The 25485-nt window shown below is 39.6% G+C and overlaps 1 protein-coding gene across 1 annotated transcript in view; it reads left to right on the top strand.

The window, feature by feature from the left end:
* The first annotated feature begins 5460 nt into the window (after window positions 1-5460).
* The window catches only part of LOC311265237 (oxysterol-binding protein-related protein 2-like), a 29717-nt gene continuing 9692 nt past the window's right edge, over window positions 5461-25485 (top strand). Inside the window, exons 1-5 of the mRNA XM_084366679.1 lie at window positions 5461-5557; window positions 19594-19948; window positions 23445-23571; window positions 24676-24751; window positions 25259-25393. Of these exons, the coding sequence (XP_084222805.1) occupies window positions 19912-19948; window positions 23445-23571; window positions 24676-24751; window positions 25259-25393 (375 nt within the window). The 5' untranslated portion in view covers window positions 5461-5557; window positions 19594-19911. The remainder of the gene's footprint in view (window positions 5558-19593; window positions 19949-23444; window positions 23572-24675; window positions 24752-25258; window positions 25394-25485) is intronic.

The raw sequence follows: 25485 nt of genomic DNA, 5'->3' as shown, positions 1-25485 counted from the left end.
AGCAGTTGGTGTGTGTTGGTGCTTCTGAAGATGAGCGGCATCAGCAGTGCCACTATGTACAGTCCTGCCTGCTGACATGAGGACACAGATATGCTCTTTCTCCCTTTATTTACTTTTTATTATATGTTGTTCTGCAACCTCTGCTTGCAATTATTTTCTGAAATTGATTTTCTTTTGTTATTTAAGTTAGCTAATGGCCGCTTGCACTAGCTGTATTTATATTCTCAGCAAGATAGCATATTGACATATTTCCCAAAATGTCAAACTATTACTTTAAATGTGTCTTTAATGTTCAAACTCACACACATGCACACACAGCAGTTTTTTGGCACCTAAAACTTTAAACATCTCAGAGGAACTAGAATCTGCACTGCATTCATGATTACTGCATATTACTAATCACCTCCACATGTTTTATCACAGTGTTGCTGAAGAAGACTAAAACTAGCAGCTCTGCAGCAGTGTTGTCAGCCTCAACTGATTATTTTGAATCCCCCTGCGAGAGTCAGAGAGGAATTTTTTCTCCTGCCAGTGAAATGAGTCTCATGTGGCTCACTTTATCTGGAATAACAAGTTTCTCCTCAGCTCTCCCGTCCTGCTGGGTACAGCACATGGCTGATATATGATGATATTGAATCACAGAGCTCCCACTGACACTGCAGGGCTCCTCAAAAGTGTGCAGGGCATGTGTGTGTGTGTGTATATGAGTGATTCAAAAGTCACATCATTGTTTCATAAAATAAGAAAGAAAATTAATTGCATGATTATCTTGGCTTGGTTTTTCAGACGAGGATCAGACAGCTGTGCAGTGCTTGTACCTGGTAACTTGGAGTAGTGGAAGTTACTACATACGTTTAAGTTCAGTACAAATTTGAGGTACAAGCACCTTGAGTATTTACACTTGATGCTACTTTATATGTGTACTCCATTGCGTTTCAGAGGGAGATTCTGTACTTTTGCTCTTGCTTTACAGATTCAGATTCTTAACACAATCGCCTGGACTGGGACGTCTTCCTTTGCCTCACAAAACACAGGAGTCCTGTCATCAGAAAAACAAGTCATGAATATTTGATATATAATTATCAGATATTTTTAGCTTATCACAACTTCATGTCACTTTGTAGTCTGAACAATTACTTACTGTGTAGACTCAAACACCACATGCTCTCCATCTTGTCCTGTCCTCGGTCGTCCTTCTGGTCTGGTTGGGAGGGAACATCTCTTCCTCGTCATCATGGAAACCCTGGATGCACTGCTGGATCGTTGAGTCTCGGTCTTCCACGATGTCTTCTCTCTCAGGTGGGCTGCTACAAGCGCCCCTACAGTTACCCTGTGTTACCACAGGGAGGCGCTGCAGGGGTCCTGGTGGCTGAGCAGCTGTACACTGGCAGGAGGTCACTCTGCTCCCTTATCACCTCTGGAAGGTGATGGGGTCGGCCAGTGGCAGCAGCTGAAGGAACATAAGTTGGGAACATAACACATGAGGAATCACTGAATTACTAATCATAAAACCTGTAACACTTGTTTGATAATGTTATTAAAGGTTTACATACCTGTGTGTCCTTAAGTCACCTTCACCTCAGTAAATAAATGGAAGAAATCAAAGTACAAAGAGGGAGTAATCTTTAACTTAAATAAGTGATATTAAATGAACAAACTATATATCATGTCTTCATATAACAGACTCTTGAACTTACCTTCTTCACCAGTATGAAGTGAATGGCAGTGTCTCAGCAGACACACCATTCACTCCAGGGCCAGCGTGGCCAGTGTCGGAGCCAGTTGAGATATTACAGTCTAATGCCTCAATGGGCTCCGATCAACACAAAGTATCGTGGTCTGGGTTTTTAGTTTTGTAATTTCCAATTTTATGGTAAAGATTTATCCTGTCATGTTTTACTTTCCACTTCCTGTCTTTGTCTGCTTTCCCGCCCTATTTCTGTGTACACCTCTGTCTCATTAGTTAGTCACTCCCTGTGTATTTAAGCCCGTGGTGGTTTGTCTGTTTCCACTTGTCCTGATCTCCTGTGTTCCTGATTGGTTCTGCATGGCTTCTTGGTTTACGTATAACTCGTTAGTTTTCTGGAATTTGTCTTGTTGCCTTTTTGTTGATTGCTTTTTGGATTTTAGACTTTACTACCAGCATTAAAACTCTCCTATTGTTCCTTCACCAGACTGCCTCTGTGTTTGTATTTCGATTAAATCTATTTTTGCACAAATTATTAATTGAATTTCTCACTACTCTTTTCTTACTTCCTTCTCACTCTGTCATGGTCAGGATTTTTGGTTGAGTCATCTCCGGTTTTATTTTTTATTTAAATCCTCATGTGTCAAGTTTTACTCTTCAATTCCTCTTTTTGTATGTTTTACTGCCCTTTTTTCACCTGCGTTCCATTTGTTTAGTACTCCTGTATATTTAAGCCTGTTTTTCCTCTTCACTCTTTGTTGGTTCGCCTGCTTTTATCCTGTTTTCAACCAGTGTCTCCTGCATCTCCTGTCCCTTTTCCGGTTTTTAGCTTTAATTTTTTCGGTTTTCCTTGGACATTCCCTCACCTGCCTTCCATTGTCTGCTTTTTGGATTTTAGACTTTGCTAACCAGCATTAAAGCTTGGTTTTTATTTTTTTTTACCTGCCTACCTCTGTGTCTGCATTTACTGTAGGTCCCTTTTGGCATAAGCTGTACCAGTATATATGTATAAGTTAAAACATCTGCTACACAATAACATCAGTAAGAAACCTTGGCCTGTTCGCAGGAAGATCCTCCTTGTTGCTCTCTCACCTGCTCGGCTTTCTCTAGGACTTGAGGCCAGACATCGATGGACTCGGCTGTTGTCATCTAGGAGGCAGCTCCAGGACTCAGCTGAAGGCGATGGTAGGTCTTGGTACCGTTAAGGCCTGATGCGGCGCTGGAAGATGTCATCATCACCCTCATAATCATCATCTTTGTCATCTACAAAGGAAATTGTGTCCTTTTCAACACATAACATTGTTGTGATGTAATGAGTTTTGTTTGTAGTTAGCACTTACAATATGTCTGACAAATTGTTACAGACCTAGGATTTATTACAGTGGTGTTGCACTGTGGGTCCTCCACAGTGCAACACCACTGTGCCAAATCACACCATATGCCAATGTCTACATTATGTTGCTTTAACGAGATATCTTTACTTTTACTCAAGTGCAACTTTTGGGTACTTTTTTACAACACTGACTTCAGCTACTACAGCAAATATCTAATTAATTATTCCACCACTGGTATCTTGATTATCAAATAAACATTTATTACATCACAGAAGGTCTTTTATGATTTAATACTAGTTTTATGATTCACATTTTTTTTCCTTTCACCCAAGCCTCTTCAAAGAGTTTTGTTTTCTTATTGCATCACAACCAGTTAATATCAGCAATGATTATGGGGGCCCAGCTATTAGAGGACCCGAACAAGTAAAACACCAATTATCCAGCTCCAAATTGCACAAGCTCAGTGATGACTAGATCAGCATTTGGGGACAAAGTTTATCTATCTTCTACCTCCGTCTAGTGGTCAACAGAGGGACATGCAGTAACAGTGTAGCGTAGCAGTGTAGGACACATGAGACTGAAAAGCTCTTTCCTGGTGAGATTGTCTGATAAAGATCAAAGAATTTGCCTAACCACAACTGTTTTTGTGTTGGGAGGCAATTTGGCAAACAGGAAGTAAACTATTCAAATGTTTATTCGAGTACAGAAATTGATGATGTGAGCCAGATATACTTATAATTGTGGCTCACTGCTTCCTTCTGTCTTCAGGAAAGTAGAGATGTTGTTTTCCTCCTCAGGATTGATCTTCCTTGAATCGATCAGAACAAGTGTCATTTACATGTCTCCCTTTCTCACTCTCAAAGCATACATGCACATGTAGCCTCTCTATTTGGACTGAATATTTGCTCAAATGCACAGCACCCGCAGCAACACATTCCTTGTATGCGGGGTTGTGCATTTTTTCAGCTTGTGTGAGCATCTGTATGTTCAGTATATGACTGTGTCTTTGTGCGTGTGGTTGTGTACAAGCAGGGCTCTGTGTCCCACTGTGAGCCTGAATGGAGACCATTTTCTGGTCTGCTCCACTGTTCTCTGCCGGCTCACTCCTCCTCTCCTGCTCTCTCTCATCCTATTCTCTGTTCTTTCTTCCTCTCATCGCACCATCATGGTTGTTATGTAATGGTGGGAAGAGAAACACACTGCCTGTCTGTCTGATGCTGCCTATAACAGCAAATCATTGTTGAAGAGGCCACTTTTCTTTGTGCAGTCATGTGTTGATTTCAGTTTTAGAACCAAGAAAAACTTACTCAATTTTTTTCTTTTTTTTAAAGATGCTGTCTCCACTTTTGGTACTCAGCTTTTGTTGTGCTTCATTGAGATGTATACAGAACGACTGAGAGTCCATTGGAGATGCTGTCAGTATGGACCACAATACTTTGTCATGCCTGTGTTATTCCCTAAGCAGGCAGCCAGCTGTGTCAAACATATCCATGACTGACTACATTATTGATGAGGACGATACTCGCCAAGCTGATGTCTCATTAACAGGGTTTGAAATGAACACCAGCTATCCAAAGGCCAAATGTTAGACAGCAAGAACTGTGGAGCTGACCAAAGTAACATTTTCTGTGATACATTTCACAACTGTGAACTGTGTTGTGAAATAACTATGATATTTATTTTTAAATGTGCCACCTAAAAATGCTAGTGGTTGATGGTCAACCTCAAGTCTTTCTTTTCACAAACATAAATCATCACCACATCTCTTTATGTGTACAGACACTCAGAGAAGGAACAGATTAAGATATAAAGTTGTTAGAATTTTTTAGTAATCTTCAGATCATTAACATTTCACCCTCATCGACTGCTGGCATGAAACATCCACAAAGCCATCCAGAGCAGAGAAAAAAATTCCAGTCATTCTCACCATGTTCAGTTTAACTACTTTAGGAGATAACAAGTGGAGTCTGGAATATGAAACCATCGGGGTGTGGTTTAGTAGCCACCTATGTTACCCAATCCACCTTTGTTGGCTTCACAAATATCTAATATCATCATTGAAACAAAATGATTTAAAAGTAACAGTGAGATCAAAGAATTATAATTGAGATGTGTGATTGTGTGACATGATTCCAGGCATAACTTTATATTTACTTCAGAAAAAGGCTACATACATTTCAGTAATTAATAACAGCACAATATTAGAAAAAACTACAGTGAAGTTTAGCATGCTGTGGATTACATCCCAAATATTCATATCATAATAATAATAATAATAAAAAATATAAGTAAAACCAAAACATTTTAAACAAATGGCTCATATTATCCATTCTTTTCTGCCGGCCACTCAACACGTATTATTATTGGTCAATTGTTCCATGCGTTACACCTGATTGGCTGCGGACCATGCCTGTCACGTATCTAGCCACGCCCCTGATACCAGCGACTTCCGCTTCTGTGTCAATCCCAGGCTACACTAAATTCCTGCTCATCTCTCTGGACCTGTCAAAACGTTCACCCTGCACAAACCACCGAGGTAAGGCGACCAACAACAAACCACTCTGTCTGTGTTCTTTTGTTGTGTTTTCCATGGCACAAGATTTGCTTTGCCTTTTGTGCTCAAGAACGGTTGCTAACATCGCTCGTTAGCCACCTTTTTCCTCTTTTAGCCCGCCCGCTAACGTTAATACTGGCTGTCAAAAAGCTCCCCAACGTCCTGTCAGAGTTGCAGCTGTATGGCGAGTGTTGTTTGGGACAAGCAGTGTCCCATATGATGTTTAAATTACATTGCTTTAATAAAAAAACATGTCGGCTCAGATTATTTAAGTTTTAATTTGACAAGCTTGTATAACTGCTAGCAAGCGAACATTTCACGGTAGCATAGCATCTGGGATGGGTTGTCCTTGGCTCCTGTGTAGCGAGTTGTACGTTGTTAAGTTGTCAGTGAAGACTTCATCAACATCACTCAGCTTGAATTGAGTGACATATTAATTTCTGGCTATTTGTTAATGTATTAGCTGGCAGTGCTAGCAAGTTATCTGGTCCGACTGTTAGTTCAAATCTCAGGCAAGGAGTAGGTTAAAGTTGCTCCTATCGCGTTTTACTGTCACTGCAAACAGTGGGAATGTTCCCCTGCCTGTTTGGCCTCTCGCCGCCTCCATCACCATCTCGATCTGACTCACAGGACAGACTAAACAAAGCTCTGTCTTTTAACGTTGGTGTACTTGAGGTCAGTGACACCAAGGTTTACACTGACACAGCAGGCTGTTTGTGTGCTCCCCCTGATAGTCTGTCCCTCAGAGGCAGAGATTACACTACTGCATCAAGTGACCTGCTGCTGGGAAACAGTGCTTACATTAAGACTGAGAGTCTGTTTAAATACTCACTGATATCTTGTTGTTTCGCATATTGAAATATTTTGACTACCACTTGGGAACATTGCATTACAATAATGGACAAAAATGCGGACTAATTTTTTGATGTGTGTATAAGATACTGAGGGTATGTCCTGTTAACATTACTACAACATTCAATATTTATCTCTTGTAGATAAATCAGTAACAATTGTTGCCGGACTGATAATAAATTGAATCCTTTGATTGTGTTGAGCACTGCCATTTTCTAAAGTTGAAGTGCAGACTACAACACAGTTGTGCTAAAACAAGTATTATTGAAGCATTTGATTGACTAAAACGTATTTGCTGACAATTTCATAAGCTATAGAGGATGAATTTCTAACGTCAATACAATACCTTGAAAAATAAGGACATTCGATCGCATGTTTGATACCACAGGGAAACATTGACAACATTTAGGACAGAAAATTTTAGGTTTTCATTCAAAGATAAAAAGGCTTGTGAGTTAAGCACAACAGCATCTAAGTACACCTACGTAAGTGGGGGCTATGTGAGCGCTACAGTGGTGCATGTCATCTCGCTAGTATTGGTGTATCAATACTGTGAAACCTTGTTTTTGAAACCATTTCAAATATTCAGAGTCAATGTGTATCGATATTTCAGTATTTTGCCAGCACACGTAGGTGATTCATTATTTGAATACAAGAGTTTTCTTGTTGTCGCCATTATACCAAGATGGAGGAAAGACAAATAAAGTTATGGTAACTTTGGGATGTTTTTGTAATTTTGTTTGAATTATTTTTATATTTTGTTTGGTAATTTATTGATTGATTAACTGAAAAATTAGGAAAAATTTGTTCGCTGCAGACTGTGATAGTATACATGAAATTTCACTGAAAAAGTTCAGGATGCTGTATTGTATTTGAAAATTTCACATATATTCATTTATATATATTACATGAAATCCAAAACATTGTTTCAGTAATGATTAAACAGCTAATACCGGTTTAATTTGTTTACAGTCCTTGAGAAATTACACTTAACATTTTGTTTACGACATGTCCACAGGAACACACACACCTGCTGATTTTATTGCTACATTACACGAGACACCAGACAATTCTCCATGGAATAACAGCTTTTGTCATGTTGTAATGCGTCTTCCTCCCTAAGGTGCCTTAATTACCCCCTTAGTTAGTTGCTATGGTGATGGTTTCCATTTGAGAGGGGAGCATCACAGTGTACCAGCGGACTGCCTTCCTTCCACTCTGCAGAACAGCTGAGTGAGGCAGTTATGCATGAATGAGAGATTTATTCCGTGTTTGTTGATTTAGTGTAGTAAGCCTACTTAAGTGCTCATATTCTGAGAACACCTAACGAGATTTTTTCAATTATGCAGTATGTCCTTTTGAGTTCTGTGGTTATACTTTAGGGAACAGGAAAGAGATTTTGCAAGACATGTCCTAAAAGCTTTCAACACAGCTGCGAGGAATGTTGCAGTGATGGCAGCACCAACACACGCTAAGGCAGATGTATCATGAAATATTTAGGTACACAAGTTGTAGTGTTTTAGATCTGCTCGCTCCCTTTTTAAACTGTGCAATTTATATTTGTAACATACAGCTTCATTTTCTTTTTGTGCGTCTTAAAAATCTACAGAGGGTTGCCACATGGGGATAGGGCACAGTTTGAGCTAGTCTAGGCAACCATCCAGGCAACAGAAACAATACTGAATGTATAATTTATGATAGAGCTGAGTAACAGGTAGCCAATGAGGAGCTTGTCTGATAGGCAGCCTTTGTATTGTTTTGCTTCGCTTTGATTGGCTCGTGGTCATTGGGAGTGCATGTTGTTCAGCAGGGACAAACTGAGACAACAAGCCTGCTTCAGATTAAACATCATAACAGCACTGTATTGAAATACTGGCCAATATTAGTGATAATAAGCAATGTACAGATATTGATCTGTTATTCATTTCTTGCAGGAATTTGTCAGGTTGTGCAGTTAGCAGTTAAATTATTATTAAGTACTGTGGTAATTTAAAAACTACATTTTAAAACTTAACTCACTGATTCTTTGCTAAAGATATGGTGTAATGTGAACATGGTCATTTTGGACCCCACTTTAGATGTGTTAGGGTTAGTACATGATTGACTATAAAAGGTGGTGATTTGGTCTGTGTAGTTTCTCTCTGCAGCAGTTTCCCCACTAAAGATGGTTTAGTGATGTATTTATTTATAGCACATCGCATGGGGGAGACCATGTGCAAGAGTTTGATTGGTCATCATGGGTTGGTTTTCGCTTTCTCTTTCTGTTCTTTGTTAACGATAATGACCACATCAACAAACACTTCTCTTTTAGTGAGCTGAAGAAGGACTCGAATGTTCTTATTTTGAGATCTGGCAAAGTTGCACTGCTGCACAAATGGACTGAAACTGTTGCGTATGCTGTGATTTAAAGGAAAAGAAACATGTATCGGCACCTTTATGGTGTATTATTGGGTGAACCTAAATGAAAAAGGAATGAAATGATAGGAAGGACATTTAGGTGCACCAGTGCAACCAGTGTAGCGTTGGAAGCAAAAATCCAGCTTAACCAGATTTTCCCAGTTCAGCCAGTCACACACCAGTACAGTCACATACAATGCTGATGACAAAATTGCTTTTGTGCACATGTTTTATACTGTATTAACTCAATTAGGAGTGTCACAGTGTTGGTATTTAAGGGAGGACACGGTTAAGGGTTTAAAGGTTAGTTTCACTGTACCCTAGCAGGTTTAACTTTCAAGCACGTATTACTGGAACGTGCTGACTCACACTACACTGAATGGTTGTTTTTGTGTGTCTGTGCATGTGTGAGGGAGACTGTGTGCTCAGCATCCTGCTCAGAATGAGACAGTGTTTCGTTCCCAGAGGATTAACACTGAGTTCTAGCAGAAGGAACCTGAAGAGGACAGACTCATCGCTTCAGTCAGAGACAGAGACACAAAGGAAATCAGTCAACAATTATATGGGATTATCCTCAGCATGGGGATTAAGCCACATTCTTGACTAAAACAAAACCAAATGGTGAGATTAATTGCAAAACAGATACTTGTCTTGGACTAATTTTAGTCTTTGCTCAGAAAAACAGTCCTTGAGCCATTGTTTTTATTTTTTGATGACAGACTTGACTTACATGAGTCCCTCAAAATCTTACTTCTGTTTCCTCATCATCTCAGTGCTGTTAGTTCGACTCGTGCAGCTGTGTCTGCATAGATGTGTGGGCTGCATTTATGTTATATTTTTTTCTTCCTCTGATACATTCTTATCTTGCAAAAGGGAGGTCACGGCCAGTGGCTCAAATCCTTGAAGTTGTTACTTTCGACATCCCTTGCCTTTTAATCGTGTTCTGGCCAGAAAAATGCAAGCTATATGGCTATAAATATTTTTTATATAATTTGTATGTGTGTGTGTGTGTGTGTGTGTGTGTGTGTGTGTGTGTGTGTGTGTGTGTGTTTGGGTCCCTTTTGTGCTTTTCTTCCTGGGCTGATGTCCTCATCCAGGGCTGATTGGCCGATAATTTTTTGGTTGCACCAGCCTCTCTCTCACTGTTTTTGTCGGACATGTTTTATTGAGAGATTGTTAGGGGAGAAAATATAGATAGATTCTTACTGTTATCATTTTTAACTGCGCCTGTGTGTGTGCCCGCACCCCCGCGTGTGTGTTTTTATATTGATGTTGTGCCTTATAAGTTTTATTTCCATTCTGCTGAGCAGTTGTTAATGTAGCCAGCAGTGCAAGTCCTCCCTCTGCAGACCATGATAGATGTTGGCGACGTTAGCGCTTATTTTTACCAAATCACTGCTGTCAGTGGATGCACTTAATCGAGGTTAGTCTTGTGATTGAGGTCGAGTGAATTTGATTTCATACTTGCGGTCGTACTGTAATAAGAAGTTGTTTGTCAGCTGTTGATATTTAAACTCTCTTGCTAAGGGTCTTGTGATATGCACTTCTACTTCCATTCCCTCAGGCAGCACCAATGTGTCCTACTACCGATGATGTACAGTAGATAATGTTCTAAAACAATTATAGCTGTGATACAGCGTTGTTTTGTTTCCCCCACATTTTCAATATGCTTTTTCTGTGTTGTTGAGATGAAAACTGGGAGTCTTGGACAAGACAATTTCTAGCATGTTTACCTACAACTTTACCCACAAGTACACAACCCTGAAACAGTTGCATCCCCAGCGTTCTGCACTAATGCACAGTGAGTGGCCACAGCAAAATGCTGCTCTGTGTTGGACTCCCTCCGACACAGTGGCCTGACTGTGCTTCTTGATCCAAATGTTGCTTCTCAGGCTACAATATAATCCCACCTCTTTCTCTGGGATTGGCAGATGAAAACCCATTTCCTTTATCCTAACCCTAGTCTTGTAGCTATGACCTTTAAAGCACGTTGGTAGATTTTAATCAAATCACACACAGTCTGCAAAATCTGCGCCTCGGAAACAATTTATAGTGAGACGACATCCCAGTTGTGAAGGCACCTGAATTATTCTCCTCTTTAGGTTGTTTAGATTTTGCGCTAAAATGGTGTTGAGACAAGAAAGTACGTGCAACGATATTCATCAGTAAAGAGCAGTACGACATTTTTGGAGTTTTTTTTAACAGCTTCATGGTCTTTTGCGTACTTTATGGATACTATAAAATTGTACTGTGTGTGTGATGCTAGTCATTTGGCCTTTTTTGACCAAACATTCCAGGAACTAAGCAGCCCAAGAAACTGAACTGATTTAAATCAGGATATAATAGCCCCTTTATCCCTTGCCTATTTATTTTCCACTACATCTCAAGAACCATGGTTTAGTGACAAACTGTTTTTGCACATCAGACAGCAACCAAAAATGTTGTTCTTACTGTTGGACAACCGTGTGATGTTTGACTTTTGGAAAAGTTACAAGGAGCAGTGAAATGGGAGACTGAAAGTGTCAGAAAATCCAGTTTTTCTTTTTTTCTCTTCTCGTTAATGTATCCGCAATAAAACAATTAACAAATAAAGTTTTTTTTGCTTGCCCTCTTTTTTCCAGGCTAACTAGGAGGTTGGTCAAATTTCAACAACATAGCAAGAAATTTCTGTAATTTTTCCAATGTGATGAGACTACTTTCAAAATGAATAATGGGGACAACCAGTGTTTGTTGTAGGGCTGTGCCGAATAGTTGGAGCCTTCGAAGCTTCATTCGTGATGCTGACATTCAAATTTGAAATCGACATTCAAATGCTGTGCAGCTTAGGTTTTTGCATGGTAGTTGAGTTTCGTTGCCGGGTCTTCAAATAATGACCCTGACTCAGACTGAGCCACCAACCCAAAGCGACTCAACAATCAGCTCTTTTCCTGAAATGGTCACAATTAACAGGGAGGTCTAGCAGCAGTTTAACAGCACTATATATTACATTAAACTAATTGCAGCTCAAATGCCCTTTTCAGTGAATTAAGTTGTTAATAAAAACAAATCATTATATCTTTGCATTAGCTTGGCACTAGGCACTCCATTTAATTTAATTAATCACTATAATCAATATATATATACTATTTTGTCTGAGGATTTATCATTAAGGATGATGGCGTCAGAAAATATGACGACAGACATTTGAAGAAACCTCAATAGAAAACGAGATGATGCAGCCCTGGTTTGTTGCAGTCGGAATGAGCATGGTACACTAGTTGTTGCTCTCACAGAGATTGTCCTGGAATAGTCAGTGGCGATGAGCATAATAGACCTCTTCTGTACTGGAGTAGTACAAAGATTAAGGTCCATACTCACCAGTGGAACCGGCCCAGTTTGTCCAGAGTGTGGCCAAATGTTGTTTTGGTACTTTTGTTTGCTTCCTGGGACCTTTTTGTTGAAATAAGGATGCAGTCATTAGTTGATTTGTTCGCTTTGTATAGAGCACTGGTTCCCCCTTGGCAGAGTTCATAGAGCATTGTCTTGCTAAGTTGGCTATCATTATGGATTTGCCATATTTTTTAGAAGTTTGTTCATACCGATATGGACTAATATAAATAGCATCACTTATTAGATAGTGAAAGTATCAAACATTAATTGGCCAATTAAGTGTAAATATTTTTTTCTTATTTAAAGTCTGGTGCCTACAGTGTCTGCTTGGAAAAAACCTGGCACTTGGACAAATGTACTTGTTGACCCTTGGTTTAGGAGTTCCTGGATATTAGTGGAAACGCACCAATTGTCCCTTTTTGAGAAGCCACTCATCGGGCCAGGCAGGACTATTCACAAGCTAGTTACTGAACTCCACCAATCCTATTTTGTTTCAGGCAACTTGAATTTAATTATTTCCCTTTCTAGATATCATATATATCAACGAGCATTCATCTCATTGTGCTTCAGAGAGTGTGTGTGTATATGTGTGTGTGTGTGTCTGTAATAATTGACTTGTGGTCTGTGTTTCACTGGCTGCAGAGGTGTGTTACCTATTGAGATAGGTGTGTGTAAAGAGAAACAAAGAGCTGTGTGTGTGTGTTGTATCATCGCTCAGTACTCGCATGGCAACAGCTCTTGTGTCTTAATTTCTCTCTCCTCGTCTCTCTCTCTCCGTCTGTGTCTGGTCCTCTCGCTCTTTGTCCCTGCAGCTTTGGATGTTTTTGCCAGTCCTCAGAGGACAGCACAGAGACACGTTGCTAGGCTAGTGTCTGTACACTGGACTTATGAATGGAACAGCTGCGTCGGTAGGTTTGTCTTTGAGGTTTCAAATGATTGGTAATGAGGTTATTTGCCATTGGAAAGAAACAAGCTGAGAGGGCCAAATGAAAAGGTGAGGCCCATGGGGTCATAGAGTTTGTTAATTTGCAAACCTTGATGATAATCTGGAACAAGGGATATTATTGTTGGACCACTTTACTAACTTTACTTATGTAGATGTTAAACTTTGAAATTGAGGGTCCTCCTATCTTTTTTTCTTTAGTATGACTCAAACTGTCTATATATTTTTTAGCGTCTTAACCTAAAGAGACCCTTAGATTGAGGTTACTTGTGATAGCTATTGTCCAAATATGGAGGGATGTGCTAGTTGTGTATGTATGGTGCCATGTATGTCATAGTTACATAAGGGCTCACAGGCGTGACAGAACGAGCGATATGATCCGAGAGCCTCTTACAGCCAATCAAAGAGCTCTCCGTCTCTCTGTCTCCGTTGGTGTGGGTGTGTTCATTTGTTTTTTTTTAATCTACACAGTTCTGGTATGGAAAAGTAAGTTGATTAGAAACATAGGTTGACTGAATAAAAATAAAGATCAGAACTGCAATTTAGTGTAAAGTAGGTTTTAGTTTGTATGAATACAAAAAACAGTGCAGTAACATTGGTTTATCAGGGACACTTAAGTATTTAATTTCACTTTCATCTGTAGTTGTTGAGTTGTGTAGTTATTTGTTCTAGAAATCATAAAAGATTAATAGATTAACTTGAAAACCATGGCCACGGCATTCTTAAGAGTAATTGAGATTAACATTTTAGTCAAAGCTTCATTCCAAGATATTGCGTTGAGTTCCTGTTTCTTTTCAAACATGCATACCAAATTATTGAGGTCTCCATCTCGAGTGTGCCTCCTCAACCATGCCTTAGAAACACTTAATGGAGCAGAATCTGTTTAACATCTTAGAAAGGCCAAGCACAGCCTGAGGGTGGTAGTTCAACCAGAGGTTGTCATACTATTTTCGCCACATAATTAAGGAACATTCTGTGCACACCAGCCTTAAAATGTGTCTGCTTTTAATGTGTTGTTTCGAGAACAGGAGCCTGAAATTTTTTGACTGCAGGAGCATCAGACATGTCGACAACAGGATGCTTCCTGTTACCCAATTCAAAATAAGAACTGTGTGGTGACTCCCAGGCGTGGTTTCAGCTCATTGCTGGAAGCAGAATGTTAACTAGCTTTAATACAGTCAAATTGATTACAGACGCTGAGCGATTCCCCTCTTAGAGAATTGGTGACTTGCAGTCAGTAGTGCCTTACAACCCAGGCAGGCCGAAATACCAGGAAACATTTGTAACGATACCATCTTCCATGGCTCATGGCTGACAGTCTTAAAACCTGCGCTATCGGGAACGTAGTGACGTGATAGGGCCCCCCACCAGAGAGCACAAAAGGTAGTGTGTCCCTCAGAGTTGCCATAGGGTAAGAGTTGTTACTATTTGTGACATGTGGGTGAGAAAATGAAAAGGAGTTTGTTGGTGCTCAGCACGCTCACGTTACGTCTTCGTGTCCCATTTATTATTTTCTTATATATAAGTAAAAGCTGGGCAGATATTGATGCTGCCTATTTCAGATCCTTAAGAAAAATGACAGTGTTCAGCAAAGCATTATTATTCTTGGTATGAACGGATCCTACAGTTCAGCAGCAATAGGGTTGTAAAGTGTGGCCTCAGCTATGAGCAAAATGATGAGCCTGTAATAACTCATGCAAATCAGATTTCAAGCTATGTTTGCTTTATTCTCAGACACACAGGTAGGCATCACATGCTCTTCGTTACACAGTGCTGTTGCTTGAATAGTTTTCACTGTTTCCAAGACAGGATGCTCAAGGCTGAAATCCAATCTGTTTTACGGTTCGTGACTAAGAGTCTGTACACTATCGCCTGTCATTTAAAAAAAAAGATGTAGTCTGTTAAAATATGGCAGTAACTACAGAATGACCTAAACTTTTCAGTAAAGATTCAGTGTTGGCCTAACACAAATGTCAAACTATTAACAAAATAGTAAAACATCACACTATGCAGAGGAAAAAACTCTAGTAAATTAATATTTGCTTAATTTATGTGGTTTTCTGTAGATTCTTGTTATGATCACATAGCATGGGTAGAGCACTTACTACTGAGGCAATGATCCACAGACATGTGCCTAATAAGGGTCATTATCACAACTGTTGGCTTGGCGACTCACCGTGCAGAAGCAGGCCATAGTTTGGAAAAGCTGACTTTGTATCTTTTGATACTTGAAAAGTTAAAGGGGAACTACCGTTTTTTACAACCTGGACCTTATTTTTAGCATAAAATATGATCATTTACTCACCCAGATAACTTTGGTGTCATTTGGAGTCATTCGGACGAAATTAGATCCAGTGTAGCGCCGGTATATACATATAATGCTAGTGATCCGGGCACCGAAGCGCAGCCTCTATATAACGCATTATCTGCCACGAAACTAGTTAATTTCACCAATATTTTGTCATGATACGCTATTTCCCTCTGAGTCCGGGCTTGTCTGTTATCAACATCCGGGGTCAAACTAACAATAGCAGCTACAGGTAAACAAGCCGGCTGTTGCAGGTGCGCGCGCAGCTCAGAGATGACATCTTCCAGGTCAGAGGTAGTAGGGCAACCTACAGACCCCGGATGTTGATAACAGGCAACAGGCAGACTCAGAGGGGAATAGCACTAGCGTATCATAACAAAACATTGGTGAAATGAACTAGTTTCGCGGCAGATAATGCTCATAGAGGTTGCGCTTCAGTGCCCCGAACACTCGCATTATATGGATATACGCGGCGCTCCACTGGATCTAATTTCGTCCGATAGACGCCAAATGACACCAAAGTTATCTGGGTGAGTAAATCATCATATTTTATGCTAGAAATAAGGTCCAGGTTGTAAAAAACGGTAGTTGCCCTTTAAATTGTCCTATTTCCGCTACTCTGGATTGAGAAATGCTTGTATAACTTGTATATAAGTGCCTGTGACAAAGCAAGAAACCTAGGTTTTTCATCCGTTATTTCATTTGGCCAATGAAAGCACATCACTAAAGATTAAATATATGCCAACAAACCATAACAGCTTAAAAAAATTCAAGGTTTGACTTTGCATTAGCTGTTAGAACAATCTAATACCAGCTTGTCATCCATTCTGGTCACCTCATCAATAGTAGACAGAGTGGCCAAAGTTCATTTGTGTGCTGAAGGCGTTACCTTTACTTCGGTAAAAGCCTTCCACTGTGCCAAAGGCGACTGAGAGGAAGGGACAGAGAGAATGAGCACACTTTCCTCTCAAGTTCAAGAATGAATGACTGTACAAAATGATTTGTCTTTCCCTGGATTAAAGTTGCACCACAGGTATGTAAAGATTCTGTCATTCTGATAATGCTAGCAATGCAGTCTTGGAAAAATACTGAATGATAATCTACTACTTCTGTGTTACCTAAATGTAACTCTGTATATTGCAGCAGCCTTTCATTGAAGAATAAAGCCATTTTGAATAAAAGAGTAAGTGCAGATGACATTAAGTGATATAATTAGGAACAATAACCAGTCGTTCCATGGCTACATGGCTGTGTTTAATGTCCTAGGCTGCATTCAGACACAATTGATTAGTAGCTTTCAGGCTCTTTGTTATGTCTTAACTGGCTATTGATTATTAGTTTTGACAAGTGTGGGACACTGAATGGCTCTTTTTCTTCATTTTTCCGCTTTCTCATCGTCTTTCTAGGGATGCAAAATATACATGCAAAGTATGTTAAACATATACGGCCTGAAAAGTCAGTAGGGACTTTGGAACTCATTCAGCAGACCTGTGCAATAGAAAGCACATATGAGCAACCAAGCACATAATACAGTTATTGTTTTTTATTCCAACACTTTATTTGCGCACAAATCAAATTTGGCAAGAAAAAGCTATGAAGTCTTCACTGACCACTGCTTCAAAGGAATTTTAATTTAGATTTTCTGAAAATAAGAATTAATACATAATTTCTTTCATGTAAATACATGGAAGTTTTACACTAAAAATGTGTGTGAATCATCCATAATTTAGAATTCGTAGTTGCTATGTATTCAGAATCAGCTTTACTGGCCAAGCATGTTAACACATACAGGGAATTTGACTTTTTTTTTTTTCTCTCAATGAATTTACACACTTATAGTAGAATACAGCAGTAGTCCACCACAAGCTTACTGGCTTTTCTTAATTGAGCTTCAGGTGATTGTCGTTGCACCATGTGATGAAGATCTCTATCAGTCCTCTGTACTCCTCTGTAAAAATAGTCTCTAAGTGAAGATGGCATATTTCTCACTGGAAATTATTCACTGAAATCATACATGTCAATACAGCAATTGCTTTCAGTCCTGACAGTCCTTTTATACACTTAATACTTTTTATTCAATTACTTCAAAATCTTCAACTTGTATATTATTAGTCTGGACTGCCAGCTAAATCTAGTTTTCAATTAGATGAGACAATGCGAACATCTCTTTACCACCTTTTTTTCATTAACGAAGTATGCTTAACTGCTCAATGCATTACTGTTGAGCAAAGAAATTCATGAGGAAATACCCAAATACAATTTAGGAAGAAAATAATCCTAACAATCATTCACTTCAGCAGCTTGTCCCTTTTTTAATACTCAATGACACATTTTTGGTCAGTACTTGAAAGTAGCCTATTTGACATCCTGATGTTTAGAACCATGAATAAATGAATATAAAGTAGATGTTGAACTGTATTTGGTTTTACTGTGTAATGTTGGTGGTCTAGCCTTCTGCTGAGCCTCTGTTACAAATGATGAGTCAGTGTGTAAGTCAACATTTGTGGTATTTGCCATGTAGGCTGTGTCATTGTGATAAAATTGATTCATGCCTGTCTGGTTTCCGTGCAGTGTTACTAAGGTCAGGCATGCCGGTTATAGTGTTGAAAGAAACAAGTGGATTAACTTTATGCCATCATGGATCATATTCTCTGTGTCAATGTGATAAATGTGGTTAAGTTGGCAGTAGTACTCGGCCAAACAATGTGTAAGTGATAGAAATTAGATATGACCTTTTTATACAGCAGAATAGTGTTCTGCTGCTATCACAGTGAAGTGTTTCCTTCCATTTCACTTTCAAGGGTGACTAATTGATACACTCCTTAACCTGTTGGCGTCACTTCACTCTATATAAAGTGTTAAACTGGAATTACAGCCTGTTGACTGGTTTACTCATTGACATTCAAAAAGATGGTGGAGACAGTGTCATCTATGTATTGTAAGCACTATGATATACATTGTAAAAGCAAGTTGAATTAACAAGTTTGTTTTTGTGTTTGTGGAACAAATGTAGTGAAACCTTGAAGTGGATAAATGTGCACAAGTTGCTTAGTTGCCCACTTCTGCTAAACTCAAAAGAAAAGCTTCCCAGAATTCTTGGCAAACCAACAAAATGAGACAAAGGCTGTTATCCAGATTTATTTTTGTAACTTGGAGCAAACAAAGCAGGCAGCCAATCAGAAACCTGTTTCATAAACGGCAACTGACCTGCTTAAAAGTGATTAGTTCATATAAAGAGAGAGAGAGAGTGAGTACAGGGATGTCTGAAATCAAGCAACAAAGGAAAACCTCTAAGTGTTTTCTTTATATTGTAATAATTTTGTCTGCCAAACAAATTGTTCTAACATTTGTTGCTCAGTGGTACTTCTGAACCTGCTATTACTACCCTGATATTAGTATGAAGTGGGGCTGAGATTCAAAGTGATAAACCTTCAAAGTGCTGAACTGATTATGACAAAATGTAATTCTTGTTTTGGATTTCAAAGCTGATAGGCCATTTGAGGTTTGGAGTTGAACATGTTGGAGAGCCAAATTAGCAAACAGAAGGTAACAAAGACCCAGAATGCCTGTGACAGTGGTGTCCTGATTATGTAATCACTGGACTAGAAAACTCTCTGTTTGCACTCACTGGGCCATGATAGACAAGCTTGTTGCTCAGACAGACTAAGCAGATTTTCAGCTGGTAGATAGCTGGGAATGACCCTTAGCATTTTGTGTCATCTGCATATGGACTACTACAAAGCTGCTTTGGAGGCAGGTGTAGGCTTTCGATCTCGCAGCATGCTGCTTTCTTTAGAAAGTTCTCACTGCAGCGTTGCTGCATAAATTACAGAAAATCTCCCATTGTGTAACTTCCTAAGACGTCATTCTCTAAAGTAGGAGGATAACAGTAGGTGTGAAGATACATAGTTTTTCACAATGGTGCTTAAAATACAGACTTGATTTGGGCAATTATATTATTTTTTTCGAGCACTATATTGCAGTTTCCATGTACCATGGTGAGGCTGCTTCAAATCTTTGTCCTGTTTTAGACATATTGTCAATCCTGACTGTGGCTCTTGTAAACACAGGTCTCCTGTTTTACAATGACTAACCTGAGTAAATTCAGAAACTGAAGACTTAGTTGGTGTTGTTTTTCTGTCTCTACAGGTCACTAATGTGCTTCTCACAACGAAGCCAAACAAAGCCACAAACTGAACACTGAAGCTACATCAGCGTCCACGTGCTGTCTGTTGATCAAACAGCCGATTGGCTCTGACCAACATCTCCCTGTGGTCAAACCAAATTTGGGACATTCCCTGCTTGGATATTGAACGAACATTGTACTGTTGCAGTGGTGACACTCCAGAGGGTACCTTGATCAACAGAGCTCCCTCCAGAGGAACTCTGAGGGGCCGCCACCAAAAGGAACATGTGCTAGAAGTTGTACATCTGTCCTGAACGAGTGGTCGGCTTTGACTATAGAAGATGAGCAATGAAGATGAGTTCTACGACGCCGTCACAGGTAGGAGTGTGTGTGTGTAGATGAGCTATCCACTTTGATCCTAGTTAGCCCCCATGATACCTTGTGTGAGTTATGGGCGTGACTTCCAGCACGTCCTGTAACTTAACTGGGATTGGCATTTTCCATGGAAACATGGCGCTTATCCTCATTCGTAGAGCGACTGGTACAGCAAATCATTCATTCATGAAGATTCAGGTTATCAACTTTATTGAGTGAATACTACTAAATCAATTATTATTGCTTATAACTTTGCAGTGTAATGAGATTATCGATGTTATTCATGTTGTGGCTGATGTGTGTACAGTGTATACATGTAGGTATCAGTTATGTTTATTAGGATCTCATTTTGTCCTCAGGACCTGTGACACTGTTTTTAGCAGCAGGAGGCTGTCAGTCCTAATTAGATGAGGTCTGTTTTTGTCTCCATCATAGAAGCATAATACCATCCAATGGAACCTAACCTGCCTTAGTCTGATGATTAGTTCAATAATTCAGAAGTCTGCTGTCTCGCGGTCATGATCAGTAATGTCAACACCCTGGATTTTGTGAGAGCGTATGGTTGTGTACACGTCTGTATGTTTTTGTACTTTATTTGCAGAAATAAAGAAATAGACACAGGAAAAAAGCAGTGAGATAAATTTGTGTGCACATTTTTAGAAGACGTGTCCTATTACAGTGTGAAACTTTTGTTTTATTTTTCCAGCAGAGGCAGACAATAGAGCTGAGGCATCAGTTAGGTGGTGAGGGCAACACTCTTATTCTGATGTCTTGTATTGAGGCTGGCAGTTCAATGAACTCACCAACCCCCCAATTTTCACGTATTGATTTATCTTAAGTGGTTTCAGATTTCTGCTTCTATAAAGAGATTAGACAAGCAGTCTTCCAAGTCATCAACCATGGGATGCCTTGCATGCTGATGTTACAGTTACCATGAAGGGCCTGATATCCATGCATTAGATAATTACAAAGTCAATTTGATGAGAACATATCCTCATAGAGTTGCTTTGAAATCACGGGGACGTTTTGTACGAGTTGTGTGTCCCTTCAGAGCATCAGGACTATTCACTATGAGAGGCGTAGCTTGACTTGCATTCCAGGGGTCTGACTCGCTATAGTGTGGAGAAATGAACTTTGAAGAGATGCATTTTTTGAGTATTTTATCCTCACATTGAAGGGGCTTCACTCATTCTGAGAAAAACTGACTTGCGGTGTAGCAGTTTCACAGCTGGGATATATTTGTGAGACATGGATTTAGGTAAGCGAAAATGTGAGTGGTAGAAACATTTTAATTCAAGCAACTTGTGTCTGTTTGATAGCTTGAGTGTTTGGTGCACAGCTGAAGGGTTGAAGGGCAGGGCAAGGCAGGGTGTTGTTCTGTGCCAACAATTATTAGCATCTTTGTTTGTGTACCTTTGCTGTGTCCTTGTCGTGGGATATTGCTAGACGCCCATGTTGACGTACAGTACAGTCATTGTGCTGTCACTGTTATAATGTCTTTTGCAGGTTGCTGTTTCCATGCAGATATAAACAAAAGATTCAAGTGTGTGTGTGTGTGTGTGTGTGTGTGTGTGCGTGTGTGTGTGTGTGTGTGTGTGTGTGTGCGTGCCCGTGTGTACACCGGCCTTTGTGTCATTATTATGATCACCTTACTAATCTGGGGCAGATGCAGCGCAGACCAGGGCAGATGTATTATTCATTAGTACTTGTCCACAGGGTTAGCTGTGATCAGCATCAGGTGGCTTCCAGCTCGGTCTTATTTTTTATTTTTTTGTTGCCTTATTGGACCTCTTATTTTAGATAAGCGTTTTATTTGTCAAACTTTGACCTATTACTGTATATATTACACATGTAAGGAGATTTTCTTTGAGTTTCTGAGCCAATATCGCCTTTTGCTTGATCTTGAATCTGAATAATTGAATGTGAATGAGTTAGTTTAATAATATATCTCATGTCTATCAAAAAATGCACCGCCAAACTGCTGACAATGCCTTTTTCTAATGTGGTCAGACAGTTTATTAATATTCTGGCTCATATTTCCATATTGGATATTCATGTGAGAGGCCTTGGTGATACATTTATATCTAAAATGTCTTACCTGATATGGTAAGAACACACCTGATACCTTTGACGTACTGCACTACTGACAGCTGAGTCAGGCGTATTTACTAAATGATAATAAACCTTTTGGCCTATTTTTAGCTGTTGTTAAGGCCTCACCTTCAACAGAACTCCACCCTGACGTATCAAATACTCACATACCATGTTCATGTTCTACCTGCCACCAAGGTGAAGGTCAACACCAGCACATATTCCCACAAACCATTACTGCTAAATCCTAGTCGGTCACATATAGGTTTTACTCTTGCTTTCAGGCTAACTAATGTAGCTTTATTTACAACAAATAAAATGTAGACAACAGAAATAAATATTTGTCTGAACAGACATTCCGTACTACAGGTGTGTCTGTTTTGGTGTGGTTTTCCAGTGAGGAAATCGAGTCGAAATCTAATCTAGTCAATCTTGCAATGTGATGATATAATCTCAGTCTAAGTTGTTGTTACTTAACTTTTAGTTGATCCTGTATGTAACTCTTGTTCATACTGTCATTCTAAATTCAATTGCTTCGGGCCAGCATGGAACTCAGAATTCTGATAAATAACGGACGGGATGTGGATGTGTGAAATAATACATCTTTAAAGATGAAAATATTAAAATTGATATTAATTAAAATATGAATTACCTGCAATTACCTACTCTGAGTAAAGCAGCCGGCTGAATGTGTTTAACATGACTGAAAGCAGCCTCTCCTGTCTATAAAATAAATAGTTTAAAGAAAACACTCATACATCAATACAACACACAATGAAGAAATCAACTGGAATGCTTGTGCTGCTTGACAAAATTTAAAGACAAATAACCTACAGGGACTGGTAGAGGTGGAGTGAAATGTTCTTGAGGCTGCAGCTTTCTAAATCGGAGGAAGTTCATTTGGGTGGGTGGTGGGTGGTGGGTGGATGATTTACGCGGCCGGTCAGTGCATCACTGGTCTACACAGTGCCATATGGCTGCACCATGACAGTTTGTTTTTACCATTACTGAGCCTGACGTGTGTTGTGTTTTGAAACTTTAGTGTTATGACCATGAATTTTACAGTTTGTAGAGTGACTCACCATTGTGTCACTAAGGAAGTTGGTCAGTTTAAACAGTTTCAGGCAATCAATGATATTTGCCAGTCAAACAGGCAAGAAGTTCCTGATGCAAAACAGTATGCAAATGTCTGCAATGACTGTGAGCAAACGAAATAGTCATATTCTTCCCAAAAATCAACTGCCAGCAACTTCATAGAGTGCAGTGCGTCTTTATTTAATCTGAAGACTTATTTGTTATTTGACCTACAGTCTTATACCTGTAGCTTTTTATTTCACTGGCGGATGAGCAGGTATTCTGCAGAGGTCAACTATAACACCTGTGTCACGTTGTCTCTTCTACCCTACAGGCCTGGATTCGGATGAGTCGTATGAAGGGGTATCAGAGGCCAGTTTCAAAGATGCACTGGTGTTTGACGGCAGCAGTCAGAAGAACAATGGATCAGTGCCACAGGAGAACGGCATCAAGAAACACAGGTAGTGCTGCATTCCTGCACCGCATTGCTCCTGCAGCGTGTATTTGTGTGTTTGTAGCTGTCCAGAGGCTATTTGAAGCCTCATACTGAAACCAGTTTAATGTGTTGAGTCAAGACTCTTAATCACTAGGCTTGAATGCTTTTATTGTGAAAGTATTTTTATCGGGTGCTTGATGAACCAATCACATTTAAAAAAAATCTTTTTGTTTACACATTTTTAAGTCGTTTTTAGTTTCATTAAAGTTGTGGTTATGTTAATGTGGTTTGGAAGAGCCAGGATTCATTTCATCAGATCTGGTGTGACTTGTTCTGCTTGTTCAGTTTTGTGAAATATGATCATGTCTACAAAATTCAGCATGAAAGAAACAAGGGAAAATGATTGGAGCTGCTTTTATTGCTGTCAAAGGGGGACTGACTTTGCTGACTCAGGCATTAAAGCATTTGACTTGCTGCCAAATGTCTTTTATTTCACTGCAGCAGGGACATACATGGGGGAAATTTAACACTTGTCTATTCATTCAACTAGAGCCACTCTAGGAAAGAGGGCCTCGACTTAATCATGTGAACAAATCTGTTCTGGTCTCTCTTTGTACTCATACCATCAGAATATGATGTTCTCACAGCATCTCAGCATATCTGTATCTTCAGGCCGGGAAGCAGTCCTGACAGACCACATGCTCATCTTATCTACAACTTTTGTTTTCATCCTGTTTTCATTCCAGCTTGTTAGATCAGATACTGTTGGTACTGCTACACAGTGATACTGACAGCAGGCGTGAGAGAACAAAATGCATTTCTTCTCTCTTGTTGTGTGTGTGTCAGTGTTTATGTATCACCATCATCTCTGGAAATATTTGTGTTTGGATGCTAAAAAAAAACTGGCAACACAACTAAGGCCTTCTGAAGTTTAAAGCACTCGTAGAAACATTACAGATGGCTGATGAAACCAATACTATGCTATTTATCTTGAAGTCAAAAATAACCAACACTTTCCTTTCAGAAAGTATGCACCGAGTGTCGAATATTGGGGTGTGTGTTTGTGTTTGTGTTTGTGCATGTGCGTAATATTCAAGCCCCAATCATTTCTTATTTTCTGCCATTTCAGGGAGTCATTACCTGCGCCTATGTTTTCCAGAAACTCTGTCAGTATCTGGAGTATCCTGAAGAAATGTATCGGACTGGTAAGAACCTGCACAGTTGAATTAAATACTACTTTTCTATACATACAGTTATTGCTAGCATCAATATCCTGATGACAAACACCCTGCATGGATGGAAACGTCTTTACTGGGCAATAAACCCACAGGAAAAGCACAGGTGCAACTTCTTACTTTAATGATGGCTTTATTCCATTTAGTTGCGCTTGTTCCGCTGTATCTAGTATTGTGCATGCTCACACACTGACATGGGTCACTGGGACACTTAAAGGAATGGAGCCATCGTTAACATTATTGATAACACCTGTGCTTTTCCTACAGTGAAAATGTCTGCTATGAAAAGGGTCTATAGGGCTCATTTATTGACAAAATAACATTAGGCAGCCATTGTTCAACATCGGTCTGTAGATATTAATGGAAATGTTCGGATTCAGCAGGGACCAGAATGGCGAGCATCTAAGAAATGATTTCACACAGGATCTTCTTTGTAGCCGAGGTCACATGTAAAATCTGACGTTGTGTTTTTCACAGGAACTGTCAAAGATCACGATGCCCATTGTCCTCAACGAGCCTCTGAGCTTCCTGCAGAGAATCTCCGAATACATGGAACACACTTACCTCATCAACAGAGCCTGCTCGCTGTCCGACTCCATAGAACGCATGCAGGTACACGCACACGCTATGCATGTATATCCACCTGACACACACAAACACTTTTTCATTCATTGACCTTACCCCAACTCACAAAAAGGAAGGTT

This window comes from Pagrus pagrus, assembly GCF_965226575.1.
Source record: "Pagrus pagrus genome assembly, chromosome: 11".
Lineage (NCBI taxonomy): Eukaryota > Metazoa > Chordata > Actinopteri > Spariformes > Sparidae > Pagrus > Pagrus pagrus.
This window is presented reverse-complemented; position numbering and strand designations above follow the sequence as displayed.